This window comes from Passer domesticus, chromosome 20 (genome assembly GCF_036417665.1).
Source record: "Passer domesticus isolate bPasDom1 chromosome 20, bPasDom1.hap1, whole genome shotgun sequence".
NCBI lineage: Eukaryota > Metazoa > Chordata > Aves > Passeriformes > Passeridae > Passer > Passer domesticus.
In genome coordinates, this window is record NC_087493.1 from 4,436,864 (window position 1) to 4,450,080 (window position 13,217).

A 13,217-nucleotide genomic window follows, 5' to 3' on the forward strand; every position below is an offset into this window, starting at 1 on the left:
TCCCTTTCCCATGCTCTCCCTACACTTTAATTTCTTGCTCCACATTGTCCTCATCAACCTGAGCTGACACCTCTGCACCTTTATTTTGACATCAAACTGGGGTGTTAATAAAGCAGGACTGGAGTAGCTCTGACATTATCTTGACACAATGATATTTGCAGCTTTCCACTGGCATTTTTTTAACCATTCTTTTAACATTCAGGTACTGTCACCCTCCTCAGTTTGACATCACAATTGTAATGTCACCTCCACAGTGGCCTCTGCATTGACATTACCATCAAATTGGCTTTACAATCAGCTGAAATATCAAAGGGAAGGAGAGAGGCTGGCCCAGCTCCAGCAATCTGGGCTTAAGGCAAGTGAAGGCAGTGCTGGAGAAAGGAATGGATGTGTTGGGTGGCTGCTGGACCTACTGCAGGTATCAAGGGGAGACTGGTTGATAGGAAAGAAAAGGAGTATTTGAGAGCTATTGCATTAGAAAGAGAAAAAGGAAAAAATAAAGGCACAAAAAACCTGACAACAAAAAAGCAAAACAACAACAACAACAACAAAAAACAGAACCCACAAAAAACCCCTACCAACTCAGAACAGTTCAGGTTAATTAAAAATTATTATAATAAAAGCTTAGAATAAGAATAACTATAATAAAAATAAATAATAAAATAGACATAGGATTATGGATTATTTTATCCCTCTCTGCCACAGTTCTGGGCTCTGGAGGCAGGTCCACCCCTGAGCTCCTGCGAGCCGCAGGCACACGGTGACAGGGCTGCAGGGCTATTATGCTGTTTAGGATCAGTCTGCACTCAGGCCCAGCACTATTATAAACACAGATGTTTTTATAACCTCGCTGAAAAGTTAATCATCCTATTAATGCCTATTTCTGGGCATGCTGCAAGTGAAGAGACCTCAGCCCCTGCGCGGCGGTCGCAGCCGCTCCAGCCGGGCGTGGGAATCCAAAACAGCCCGGGTGGGACGGGGCCGAAAGCTGAGCTGTGCCCTGGGAGCTCCTGACACAGCCCAGCAGCTGCCTGCGGCCCGGGGCTGACATTTGCAGGCGCTCAGATGCGCCAGGATCCCGGGAGCCCTCGCGAATCCCCGGCCGCGCCGCGCCGGGAGCGCCATGGACGAGAGCAAGCCCCTGAAGGTGCGGCTGACGTTCTCCGTGATCCTGGTGGGGATCTCGCTGCTCTTCGCGGCCGTGGTGACTGACCACTGGGCCGTGCTCAGCCCCAGGCTGGAGGAGAACACCACCACCTGCGAGGCGGCGCATTTCGGGCTCTGGAGGCTCTGCACCAAGCGCATTTTCATGCAGGAGCAAGGTCCCAAGGAGAGGAGCTGTGGGCCCATCAGCCTGCCAGGAGGTACGTGAGCACGCACAGGACTCGCAGCAGGCTTTGCTTAGGAGGCTGGAGGACATGGCAAAGGAAAATAGGCTCCATGTCCCCCATGGCAGAAGGAAAATGAGTTTGGGATGGGGAGCGTGGGGCTGCAAACACACCTCGCTGCCAGCTCCTGCTGGGGTTGCTTTGCTGTGTTGCCTTGGTCTGTTTGTGACCATATTTGAGTGTCCCGTGCAGCAGCGACAGTGGTGGGGAGCAGGGGAGGAGGATTGGGCACAGTGGGAATCACAAAGGCAGATTGGGATGGAGGGAATCTTGCTGAACCTCAGCCAAGGGTCCTACAGGCATGTTGACAGCAGCAAGCAGAGAGAGGATTTACGGGTCCACCAAACACAGCTGGATCTTTAGGATTTCCAGATCCATATAATCCCAGAGGAACGGCCCATCCACGGTGGGCACTGGGTTGTCTCTGAGCTGTTCAATAACAGCCATTCCTCAGGGCAGGGAGGGAGAGGGACTTGCAGGATGGTTTGTCAACTTCCAGGAAAAAAAGAGTCATAAACAGAGTTTGAATCAATTTCTCAAGGACTTAGGGAGCCTCCTCACCTCTCAGCAGAGACATCTGCTCCCACACACGTCTCCACCTGCAGTTCAGTCGATGGGGAGGGCAGTGGGCAAGGCAGCTTTCCGGGAAGGCTGCTCCATTCCCATGGTTAAAGGAGCTCATTATGTTTTTGCTGATTGCCAAGTCAGCAACATCCGCGCCGTTTGCACTAATACACTCCCTCTGTGACTGAGCCACGCTGCTTTTTTAGAAGGCTTATAGGGTACTGGATGCTTTCCAGAACAGAAATAACAGGATTGCCTTCGTGTTAGACTCGCTGCTTGAAATGAAATATATGTTAACACATATTTGGAAATTTCCTGTGAAAAATCTTCCTGCTTGGGCTGACTGTATATTGCCTGTATTACTGCAATTCTTTATCTCTTTGGCCAAATTACATATTGTGAAGAGAGGAGCTGAGGCTCAGCATGTGGATCTGCCTCTAACCAAACTTGGGAGTGTGTCATCCATATGCTTAATGTCTCTCAGGAAGGTACTTACGTGCCTAGAGACGTATTCCTCGCTGCACGCCTTCCCCCACGCACAGAGAACTCCCACAAAAGGAAAAACAATAGAAATTGGTGGATAAACAGCAAAACTGCACGACCGTGGGGTAAATATAAAACTCATAAATATCCAGCTGTCTGCACAAAGCAGATTCGCAGGCAGGGCACAGGAAAGCAGCCGCTATCTTTGACAGACATCAGCATGTGCTCGCACAGACGTTGAATCACATCCCAGCGCCGCATTCCGCCAGGCACGGAGGAGCTGGGAATTATGGAGGGGCTGGGCTGGCCCCCACACCAGAGCTGCTTCATCCCGTTTTTAAAGATATTTGGGAATTCGGATGACAGCCTGCGTCGTAATCACGTTCCAGAGGGTGAAATTCGCACCTCATTTATAACATAAATACCTTCATCCCTGTTCTAGCCGGGGAAGGGTCAGAGCAAGGGGAGGGGAGAGGAGCCCTGGGGCTGCTGAGTGAGGCTGTGGCCGCACGGCTCCTGCTCGATTGATTTCACACTTCTGGGAAGGGATGTCGGCAGGGAAACACCAGGGCTGTGAAACCTGCTGCAGCCAAGAAAATGTGAATGAACAAACGCGCAATAAAAGAGCAGATGCAGGCGCTGCTTTTCCTGAAAATCATGAGATATAACCAGACATAACTGCCAGGACTGGGAAAGAGGCATCAGAATTTATCACTGAATTAATAACCATTTACCAGCCGCTCCCTGTGGAGGAAATGGATGGCATGATTAACGTTATTTATTAGGTTTTGAGCTCAGCACAGAGCAGAGTAGGGAGGATGACTTGGCTCGCAGTCCACAGAGCAGGGCTGTGATTTAGGCAGAGGTTTAAAATTTTACAGCACCCATCCGAGGATGCTGACAAATTGAAAAGGGTTCAGCATCCTTCTGTAACGAATAAAAAGATCAGGGAGATGGTTGTTAAAACCAGGCAAATTCAGATTAATACTGAGACAGGTCAGTGGGCACTGGGGCATTTTACTGCCAGCTGTAAATGCAGTTCAGTGCCACTGCCCGTAACTCCGGTGCTGGTGCTGACCTGAACAGTGGCTCCTGTGGTCTGGGCAGCAGCAGGGGTGCTCAACAGCTTAAACAGCTCCTTGTGAATGCAGGAACCTGAGCACAGGCAGCTGGAGAGGAGCAGTGCTCGAGCAAATGGGCTGTCAGCAGGGCTCTGCTCCCTGTTACAGGAGCCTCACCCTGCGAGACAGGTGTGAAATGAAACTGCTCGAGAGACCATCTCCAAAGCTCTGTGTGTGTCAAAGCCTCGTTGGCCAGGTCAGAGCCCAAGGCCTGGCCCCCTCCATGGCTCAGCCCTCACCTTAGCACCTCTTCTAAGGGCCTGTCCCCAAATTCATCACAAGTGGAAACCCCACACCAAAACCCAGGATTTTCCAACCATCCACCCTGCCACAGACTCCCCATGCTCTGTCTGTCTCGGGTTCCAGAGCAAGGTGGGCTCCAGCCCTTTCCCAGCCTGTCACTCCAGTGTTTCCAGGGGACAGCTGCCACCCAAAACTCTGCATGGCCTGACACCTCATGGTCTTTCCAGCCTTTCCTTCCCTCACAAAGTCTCCACATTGCAGCTCCCCAAGTTCAGTGGGATTGCACTTCTCCTGCACCCCATGGATTCACCCAGGAGTGATGGATCTGCGGGGCAGGGAGCAGGAAGGCTGTGAGGGGGTGTCTTGGAGGGGTGAGGACACTCTGTGATAAACCACGTTACAGCCATGAAGTTCAAGCAGCCACAGAGCCCTGGCCTGTCCCCACCAGCACACTGGGGTGGCCTCGTGGCAGAGATAATGCAGTTGGGGTGGAGAGAAAGGAAGATTGCCACACAGTGTCCATCCATTATCAACCCCAGTGGGAATCCTGTCTGATATGTAAATGTGCTGTGACATAAATGAGCTTTTCTCTTATTCATGGTGGCACCAGAGTCACTGCAGTGCCTCAGCTCTGCTGATAACAGACTTGTTGAAACAGATATCCCCAACTCAACAGAGCATGGGAGCATCTTCAAGCTGAAAACAATCCAGCATTTCACCAAAACTTGTGTTTTCCCACAAGTGTATTTTCCAAAAACACCAACCCACTTGTGTGATGACCCCTTTTGTCATACACTGGCAGAGCTTTGCTGAGGGCCCTAAGGGACAGAGGTGGCTCCATCTCCTGCAGACAAGTCCACCTCTGTAAGGTTTATGAGGATGGAGGGTGGGCTGGGCTGGTTTGGTTCCCCTGCAGTGGGCTCAGAGCTGTGCTGTGCTCCCTCCACACTAAGTCTGGATGCCTCCACCTTTGCACTGCATGCCTGGGGGCTCCTTTGACTTCAGGCTTTTTAGAGAATTAATGAAAAGCTAAACCAAACAATCCCAAAATAAAGTGTCCCAGACACAGTGCTCAGCCTCTGCCACCACTGAGCTGCTGGTGCAGGCACACAACCACTGCTTTGAGGCTCAAAATTCACAATTAGAGTCACAGAGGGCTGAGTTCAAATGTATTTCTTCCAGTCATTTGCAAGGATAATAAAGAACAGGTCAGGAGATTCCAGACCTAAACATTAACCTTGTCTCCAGCAAGGAGAATCTGAAGATGAAATAAGAGTCAGCTTATAAACTTAAGTAGATAAGAGTGTCTCCAAGGAATCTTCCCCTAACAGGCCCAAAAACACTGCTTTGCAATTACCCATCTCCTGGGAGAGGGAAAATAAATCCTCCCTGAGTCACTAACTCCAGCAGCCACCATTTGCATGACAGAAAAAACCCACAAGAACCAACAGGTAGAGCACAGGGATCTTCTGCCAGAGAAACGAATGCTGTAAGGAGGCACTGAAAGGCTCCCAGGCAGAAACCCAGAGCAGTCCCTGCGTGTCCTGCACCCAGCCTGGCTCAGGCTCACCCTGTGCTGTCCCAGCCTGGATGTGGACAGGGAAACAACTTCTGCCAGACTTCCCCAGCATCTCCTGGAAGGAGATAGAAGTATCTAACTCAGATATTTAACAGAAGAGATGCCCCTAAGGGAAGGGCCCCGGTTTTTGTGTTTCAGGCAGCCTTGGCTCTGTTTCCTGGGCCACTGGGAGCCCTCCGGGTGCTGCAGGGGTGCTGGGGCGGGTGCTGAGCGTGTCCCCCCAGCCCAGCAGAGCTCAGCTCAGCTCAGCCTGGCCCGGTGCAGCCCAGTAGAGCCCAGCCCAGCCCGGCCTGGCCCAGCCCAGCCCAGCCCAGCCCAGCCCAGCTCGGCCCAGCTCGGCCCGGCCCAGCTCAGCCCAGCTCAGCCCAGCCCAGCTCGGCCCAGCTCGGCCCAGCTCAGCTCGGCCCAGCTCGGCCCGGCCCAGCTCAGCTCGGCCCAGCTCGGCCCAGCTCGGCCCAGCCCGGCCCGGCAGGACGGCGCAATCAGGGCTGGCGCCGCTCAGCGCGTCCCCACCCGTGCACCCTTCCAGCCAAATTCCTGGCGAGCAACTGTTCTCCCAGCACCGCAGCCCCAATTAAAGCAGTTATAAATAGCAGGAACACCCTTGCCCTGCTGCTGCCAAGCCCCGAGTCAGCAGGCCCTCAGCAGCGCTCCCCATCCCGCTGGAGCTGGGCTGGAATGCTCCTGTGACAGCAGGGACATTGCTCCCCGACTGACCCTCGCCAGGCTGAGGAGCAAAAAGGATCCTGGCCATCAAGAGACCCAGCTGACAGCTTTCCCCATCCCCACACCCCCTGCCCCACAATCCTGATCCCTGCTTGCTTCCTGGCCCCCCCACAAGCACCCCGTACCTGGCACTGTGCTCATGGGAAGCCCAGACACAGGAGCTTCACAAAGCTGCCTCCATCTAACTCTGCTGTCCTATCAAATTAGCTTAACAGGATGCTCTGATGGGATCAAACTTGGATAACGCCTGCCATGAGAGCCTCTTTGCCCTTGGCTCACTCAGCCTTCCCTTCCCTGGGCAACTGCTTGGGCTTCAAAAAGCTTTGGTGTTTTTTGCTTTGTTCTTTTTTTACTGACAGGCAAAAAAAAAAAGCTCTTAGCATCCCTATTTTAGTAAAACACCATGTGCTTTGCTGCATTGCAGCAGCCTCATCTCTGGGACCCCCAGATCAGCAAACCACACAGGGCTCTGGGAGCTGCAGGAGGGAAGAGCCAGAAGGGGAAGGTGGGTGAGGACACTCCATCCCCCTGTCTGCGCTCCAAGGTCACCACGCCTGATGGAGTGGGTTGGTGAGGGAAGGGAGCTGCCAGCTCAGCTGTGGGCACAGCAGATCCCATCCCCAGGAAAAGCTGCAACACTGAGAGGCACAAACGATGGCCAAAGACAGAACGAGAAAAACCATCTGTAATTCATATTTTAAGCAGGGGAGCAATCCGCTCTGAGAGGGATACAAAAGGTATCAGAGGGGCTTCAGCCTGGTCCGTGCTGGAGTCTGGTGTCCTCATCTGCTCCCAAGGAATTCAGATCCAACCCCAGTTCCTTGATATCACCAAGGGTAGGGAGCCTCAAACCACTGCAATCTTGGTATATCAATAAAAAGCTAATTCAGTCTTACTGCATTTTATCACAGGCTTCCAAGAGCACAAAATTGAATTTTCTTTCCTCTTTCAGACCACAACTGCTCCTACTTCAAGCACTTCACTCCAGGAGAGACCTCAGAGATATTTGAAGTCACCACCCAGAAAGGTAAGAATGTTCCAAAAGAATATTTTCCTCATGTTGTATGAAGTGATGGGCACACAAGATCTAATGGAAAGGGGTTCAGCCCTGGTTCCATTGAAAGCAGCAGAATTTCTAACAGGAACCATCAGCTGGGAAAAAATGTGGAAAATGCCCTGGACAAGGTCAAATCCCAGCTTCCTGGGACAATTATTTTTATATATGGTCACACCCATAAACATGATTTTACATAAGTTGTCCCACAAATATATAACAATGTCAATACCCAGGAAAACTGCAAAAAGTCCTTCCAGCATAAAAATGACTTTACAACATTGGCACTATCCGTGACACTCAGCCTTTGCCATTGAAGGGGAAGATATTAATAAAACTTAAATGAATAAATCATACCCCAAAGAGAGTCTTGACCCTGAAAAGAAGTGCAGAGGCTCTCTGAAGACCATTAGGAATTTTATGGTTCATATTGATTTTATATGAAAGTCATGTAAAAAAATAGAGCAATCGATGGATGGAAGGAACAGGGATCCTGCAAAGACATGAACTGTCAGAGTTTACAGCAAAATTGTCTTCCATGGACAAATTTCACATATTTAATAACTCCAAATATTTTGAGGGTTCCCCTAACATGCTCCTCTCTATTTCTCATCCTCTCTTCGGGGACAAACTCCTTCACAGTTTGCAACACAACATATTTACTGTGGAAAATGTGAGCCATTGAATACATTCCATGTCTTAATCTGCTTTGCTTCTATTGGAAATTGTAATGGTGGAAAACCCTGAAGATAGGTTCCCTAAAAAGTAGCTTCCTAAGACAGGAAAGACAGGAATTTTAACTAGCTAGAAAAGCTTATATCTGAGTCACCTGCTTTTGCTCAGTTATCTGCTATCTGATCCAGCCACCTGATCTTCAAAATGCACCCAATGCCTTCAGGCCAATGCAGAAAAAATCAGGAAGAATTTCTTCTTCAGGGAAAAAAAAAAGTCAGGAAGAACTTCTTTTCTTTGGGGCAAAAAGAAAATCTTAAGCCCAGCAAAAGATTTCACAATGAAACGAACACTTTCAGGCAGTTCCAGCACAGAGAAAAGAGAAACATTTAGAAAATGATAATAAAACAGTGATATGAAAGCAGTGAGAACAAAGAGTAATCTGCTGTTCCCCTTTGCAGAAATAGCTCATTTGGATGGGAGCTAATTAGTAACGAGCAAAAAAATTCTTCATGATTTTGGCTGGGAGATATTTTTTTTAAAATGGCTTGAAAGGCAAATATCATCAGGCACTGTGATGTTCATGCATGGCTACATGTGTTAAACATTAAACTAATCTGAAAACGAGCACAATATGCAAATGAAGGCCTGAATTGCTCAATTAGCAGCTCTCCCCCTCCACCCAGGCACTGAGCAGTGCTGGGCTGGGGGAAGTGTCCAGCACATGGCTTACAAAAAACAGGACTTTTGGGGAGGGTTTAATCCATGTCCTGAAGAAGCTGGGTTTTTACAGAGCAGGAAATCTCTGTTGTAAAGGCAAAGGAATAAAAATGAGCTGTGCAAACCCTTCACCCCCAGCCTGCTGTGCCCACTCAGCTCTCCGTGCACTGGGACAGCACCAGCACCCTGCACGGGCCAGGGCTCTGCAGAAAGACAGAATAAGAGCAGGAAGAGCTGCCTGTTTACTCTGGGAAGAGTGTGGGGTGATGGAAGGGACGAGGGCATGGAGCCCAGCAAGGCTTTGACAAGGACATTTCCACAGCAGAGCCAAAGCGGCTCCAGCAGCCCCATACAGGTGGACTGGTGAGCAAAGGTGCCCTGGGCTATCTCAGGGGGTGCCCAGAAAGTGTTTTCCCCTTCCTGCTCTGCTTCAAATTCCTTTCAAATTCTAAAGACACGTGGCCAATACTTGCCCCCGTTTTCACTTGAGGGAAATAATTCACCAAAGCCAAGCATCAGGGGTGCATGTATTTCTGAGAGTGAGCTACTGCAATGTCCCCACAGCTGATGGCAGCAGGCTCAAAATGTCATTTTTGGTGGTTTTTTTCCCTTTGTCAGAATACAGCATCTCAGCTGCAGCCATTGCCATCTTCAGCGTTGGCTTTGCCATCATCGGGACGATCTGTGTGCTCCTGTCCTTCAGGAAGAAGAGGGATTACCTGCTGAAGCCAGCATCCATGTTCTACACCTTTGCAGGTACAGGCAGGGCTGCTCACATTTCTGTGCTTGGTTCATAGGAAAACACAGAGAAACTTAAGATGGATCAAAAGAGGACAGAGACACTTCTAAAAATTCCCTGAAGGCATTTTCTTCCTGGCCACAGACTTCAGGTCCCTGTGTGGTGTGAGAACGTCCTGTTCAGCAGCTGGTCTGTGTTTTCTCCAACCCCCTTTAAAAGTATATTCACTCCCTTCTAGTATATTCACTGTCAGTCCCAGTCTGAACCAGGGACACACAAAATTCTATCTCATTTATTAAGATTCAAACCCACAAAACGACTGATCCAGGCCCAAAATACACAACTGTCTCCCAAACACACGAAGACTGCACTTGCACATGAGCCAGGAATACTCTGACATGCTACAGTGAGTGAAAGACAGAGGTGCAAATTGTCACCTCAATATAAAATCTTCCTCAGCCTCTGAAAAAGCTCCCCAGGGAATGCAATTATTCCTCCCCCACTTTGAATTTCCCATCCAAGCCTGCCTAAAAGATCACACTCAACAAGTCAGTGGCTGACCTGAGTTGTGGCAGAGCTCCTGGCAGCTCTGAGCACCGGCTCCTTCAAACACTGAAGTCAGTGACTCACCTGTGAATTTCACTGCAGCTCCTGTATGCAAAACAACAGATGAGGCGGTTAATTAAGGATGAAAAATTGACAGCTGGTTATTCAACCCACTGCTCCTATCTTCCTTCAGGTCTCTGCATCATCATCTCTGTAGAAGTCATGAGACAATCCGTGAAGAGGATGATTGACAGCAAGGAGACAGCCTGGATCAAGTACAGTTACTCCTGGTCCTTCGCCTGTGCCTGCGCCTCCTTCGTGCTGCTCTTCGTCTGCGGCATCGCCCTCCTCCTCATCGCGCTGCCCCGCTTCCCCCAGAACCCCTGGGAGACCTGCATGGATGCTGAACCCGAGCACTGATGCTCCCTGCACCCATGAAAAATATCCAGAAAGTGTTCTGAAAATATTTGTATTTTTTTAAACGTCTGGGTGTCACTACACAATGTGCTCCCCGTCAAGTGAGTCATTACTGAACCAAGGCATGTTCGATTGCAATTGTTGCTTTCTTTTTCTTTTCCTCTCTTTCTTTTCCCTTTTTTCTCTCTTTTTTGATTCTTTTTTTCTTTTTCTTTTTTTAAGAAAGCAGAAAGACGACTTAACACCCCCATGGTTGTGTGTGGATGGCACTGCTCTGTGCCAATTTGGGGCTGCCCTGTGCCAATGCAGTTGAGGGGAAATGTGTGTCTGAGACAGCTTGGGCCACAGAGGATTCAGCTTTGTTATGGAGAAGATTTTTGGTGCAGTTGGGCATAGATCCATGGGGGATATCAGGCTTTTATACCTTACTTGGTAGAGACTCTGTGGGGAGTCAATATCCCCATTTATGCCATGCTCCTTCCCTCAGAAGGGTTAGCTTGTTCCCCCAGGGTAAGTTGGAGATCCTTATGCTTTCTATTAAAAAGTTAACTTTTGATAAAAAACAAAACAGAACTTTGCATAGCATTGGGATAAATCCCCCCCTCCAAATTTACACCCTGCAGTTCCATTCTTTTAAATCAACCGTAAAACCCCACAAAACAGAGTCTTATGTTTTCCTTGAACTTCACTGGCAAAGCCAAGAAGTACTGAACATGAAGAGTGATATTTTCCTTTAATAAAAAGCATAATCTTCTGGTAGCATGATTTTCTGGGAAGTTGTTTTGCTGGGTGAATCCCTTGGCCCATCAGATTCTGCTCCAGGACGGCAGAGCAGCGCTGGGCGCTCACGGAGCTCTCGTTTCTTCCCCGTGAATGAGCTTTTCTAGAGCACCCTGCTCTGCTCACTGTGTACACAAAGCTACATCTCAGGAAAAATCCTTCAGAACGGCTGCCGAGAGGAAAAGGGCTCTGCCTGAAGGAGCCGGGAGCAGCAGCCCCGGGAGCGCCCGCCGGTGCCTCGCTGCTGCTGCAGAACAGAGCCCGGCACTGCTGGGGATGCTGCGGGCGCTGCTTTGCTGCTGAGAGCCTGCAGGGCTCTGCACAGCTGCCCGAAGCACTCTGGGGGCCCCCAGTCCAACCATCAGCAGCACTGGGGGTCCCCCAGCCCCACACCCTCACCCAGCCCCTCCAGCCAAGCCCTTTTCACCCCCATGGTCCCCCAGCACCAAGAGGCTTCTTCCCTTCTTCTTTTTTTTTTTCTTTACAGTTCAATTTTCAGAATCTGCTCAGCATTTTCCCCCCAAGCAGTAAAAAGTACGTGGCTTACAGTGTATTCTTTTCACCTGGTATTTTAAAAATCAGGAGAAAGGGGAACTCAAGTGCTCTTCCCTCTGTGGAAAGGGGAACTCAAGTGCTCTTCCCTCAGTGTTTAGCTGACCACAATCCTAAAGAAAAGCAGAATTCCTAACAGAAAAATCTCTGGTCAATTTGAAGAGGTCTGAAACCACGGCATGTTCAGACATGGGGAGAAATTCCCCAGCAATTCCATGCTGGCTGGAGGGGCTGCCCTCAGCGACGCCGTCGGGGTGGGCTCAGCCCCAGCAGCCCAGCCAGACTCAGGCTCATCTCCATTTTCCCCATCAGCAGAGTGGCAGCGAGAACAGAAGCCTTTTGTGAAATTGCATTAATGTTTTCCAAGCTCTTTGAAGTTGAAAAGCACTACAAATAACACATATATTATAAAGTTTTGGGATGAAGCACTCATTGGTGCTCAGATCTGAGTGTGAGCTGAGGAGCTCTGCCTGTCTCTCATCATGAGAGACAACTGCAAGTCTTCACGTTGTCACAGAACCACTCTGAAATGCTAAATGGTTTTGAAATCTTATTTTTGGGTACAGAGCTGACATCCTGAATTTGCATTTTCATTGTTCAGGAAAACAGAGGCTAGTTTCTAGGGAGAACCTCTACATGCAACAACAGAAAGGAAAGCAGTCAGTGTGACCACCACGGTGGCTGACATTGGGTTGGGACATCCAAACCTACACAGCAAAGATTAATCCAAGCCGAGCAGCTGGCAGGAACAACAGCATTCCCAGCTCAGCCATCATCATCACCCTCATCATCACCTCAGACACGCCATGGGCTGAGATAAGCAAGGTTTGGGGAGAGGGTCTGAGTTCCTCACCCCACACAGAGCAGTGGCAGGTCCTGTAGTCCCTGGGAAGCCCTTCACCCATCCACACCTTTTCTGAAGTGCCATCCCTCTCCTTCAATGCCTCTGCTGGGAGAAAGCAATTTCTAGGTGGGTTCTCATTCTGATGGGCCAACTTTTTACCCGGCCAAGATGCCACTCAGTCCCCTTCCTGATACTCAAGAGCAAGCCATGCACGTTTCAGATAAACACACCCTGGAAGGTCTCACCCATCTCCTGCACACTCCTGACCCGCCTCATCCAAGCCCCAGTGAGGGCAGTGGAAAGATTCCTGGTAAGTGCTGGGCTTTGGCCTGGATCCAAGGTTTTACAGCCTCTCTGGGATCACTTTACTCACGAGGCAGAGAAAACACACAGCTCTCGGCATTGAGATCCTACACCCACAGCCAGAGCTCAGGCAGCTCAGGCAGATGCCTCCTAAAGCCCTTAAGACTCACTGAGTTTTTTTCTCTTTCTGCTCCAGGCTAAGGCTTTGTGATCATTCCCTGCTCTGTACGGTCCCTGCTAGACTGAGAAGCACATGGATAACTTCATTTTCTTCTTCCAGATATTAAGAACTGCTGAAGAGGGACCCATCCATTAAATCAGTCATTGGTATTCACGGTGGGAAGGGCTCTGCTCCTGCAGCAGGTTTGTTCTGCCAGAGCAGATAATGTGTTTTAAGAGAGTTAATAAAAGTAATTGGCCTTCATAAAGGAAAAGGAATATAATGTTGGAGGGGGGAGCTGTAACCAGTTTCAGTTTTCATTCTCT

The 13,217-nt window shown here is 49.6% G+C and overlaps 1 protein-coding gene across 2 annotated transcripts; it reads left to right on the forward strand.

Moving 5' to 3' along the window:
- Positions 1–865: 865 nt before the first annotated feature.
- On the forward strand, positions 866–11,092 carry CACNG1 (calcium voltage-gated channel auxiliary subunit gamma 1). 2 transcript variants are annotated; one of them, XM_064395269.1, is made up of 4 exons: positions 866–1,364; positions 7,057–7,131; positions 9,169–9,306; positions 10,029–11,092. In XM_064395269.1, the coding sequence occupies exons 1-4, from the start codon at positions 1,124–1,126 to the stop codon at positions 10,253–10,255; spliced, it is 681 nt and encodes a 226-aa protein (XP_064251339.1). In that variant the 5' UTR covers positions 866–1,123; the 3' UTR covers positions 10,256–11,092. The 2 variants fall into 2 exon arrangements, with proteins under 2 accessions (XP_064251339.1, XP_064251338.1); XM_064395268.1 differs by lacking the exon at positions 866–1,364 and adding an exon at positions 5,883–6,609.
- Positions 11,093–13,217: the final 2,125 nt, after the last annotated feature.

Coding starts and splice junctions, on each gene's coding strand:
- CACNG1 (XM_064395268.1), top strand. CDS start 6,357: ATGAGAGCCTCTTTGCCCTTGGCTCACTCAGCCTTCCCTTCCCTGGGC. Junction 6,610..7,056: donor GGAAGAGCCAGAAGGGGAAG/GTGGGTGAGGAC, acceptor TTCCTCTTTCAG/ACCACAACTGCTCCTACTTC. Junction 9,307..10,028: donor CATGTTCTACACCTTTGCAG/GTACAGGCAGGG, acceptor ATCTTCCTTCAG/GTCTCTGCATCATCATCTCT.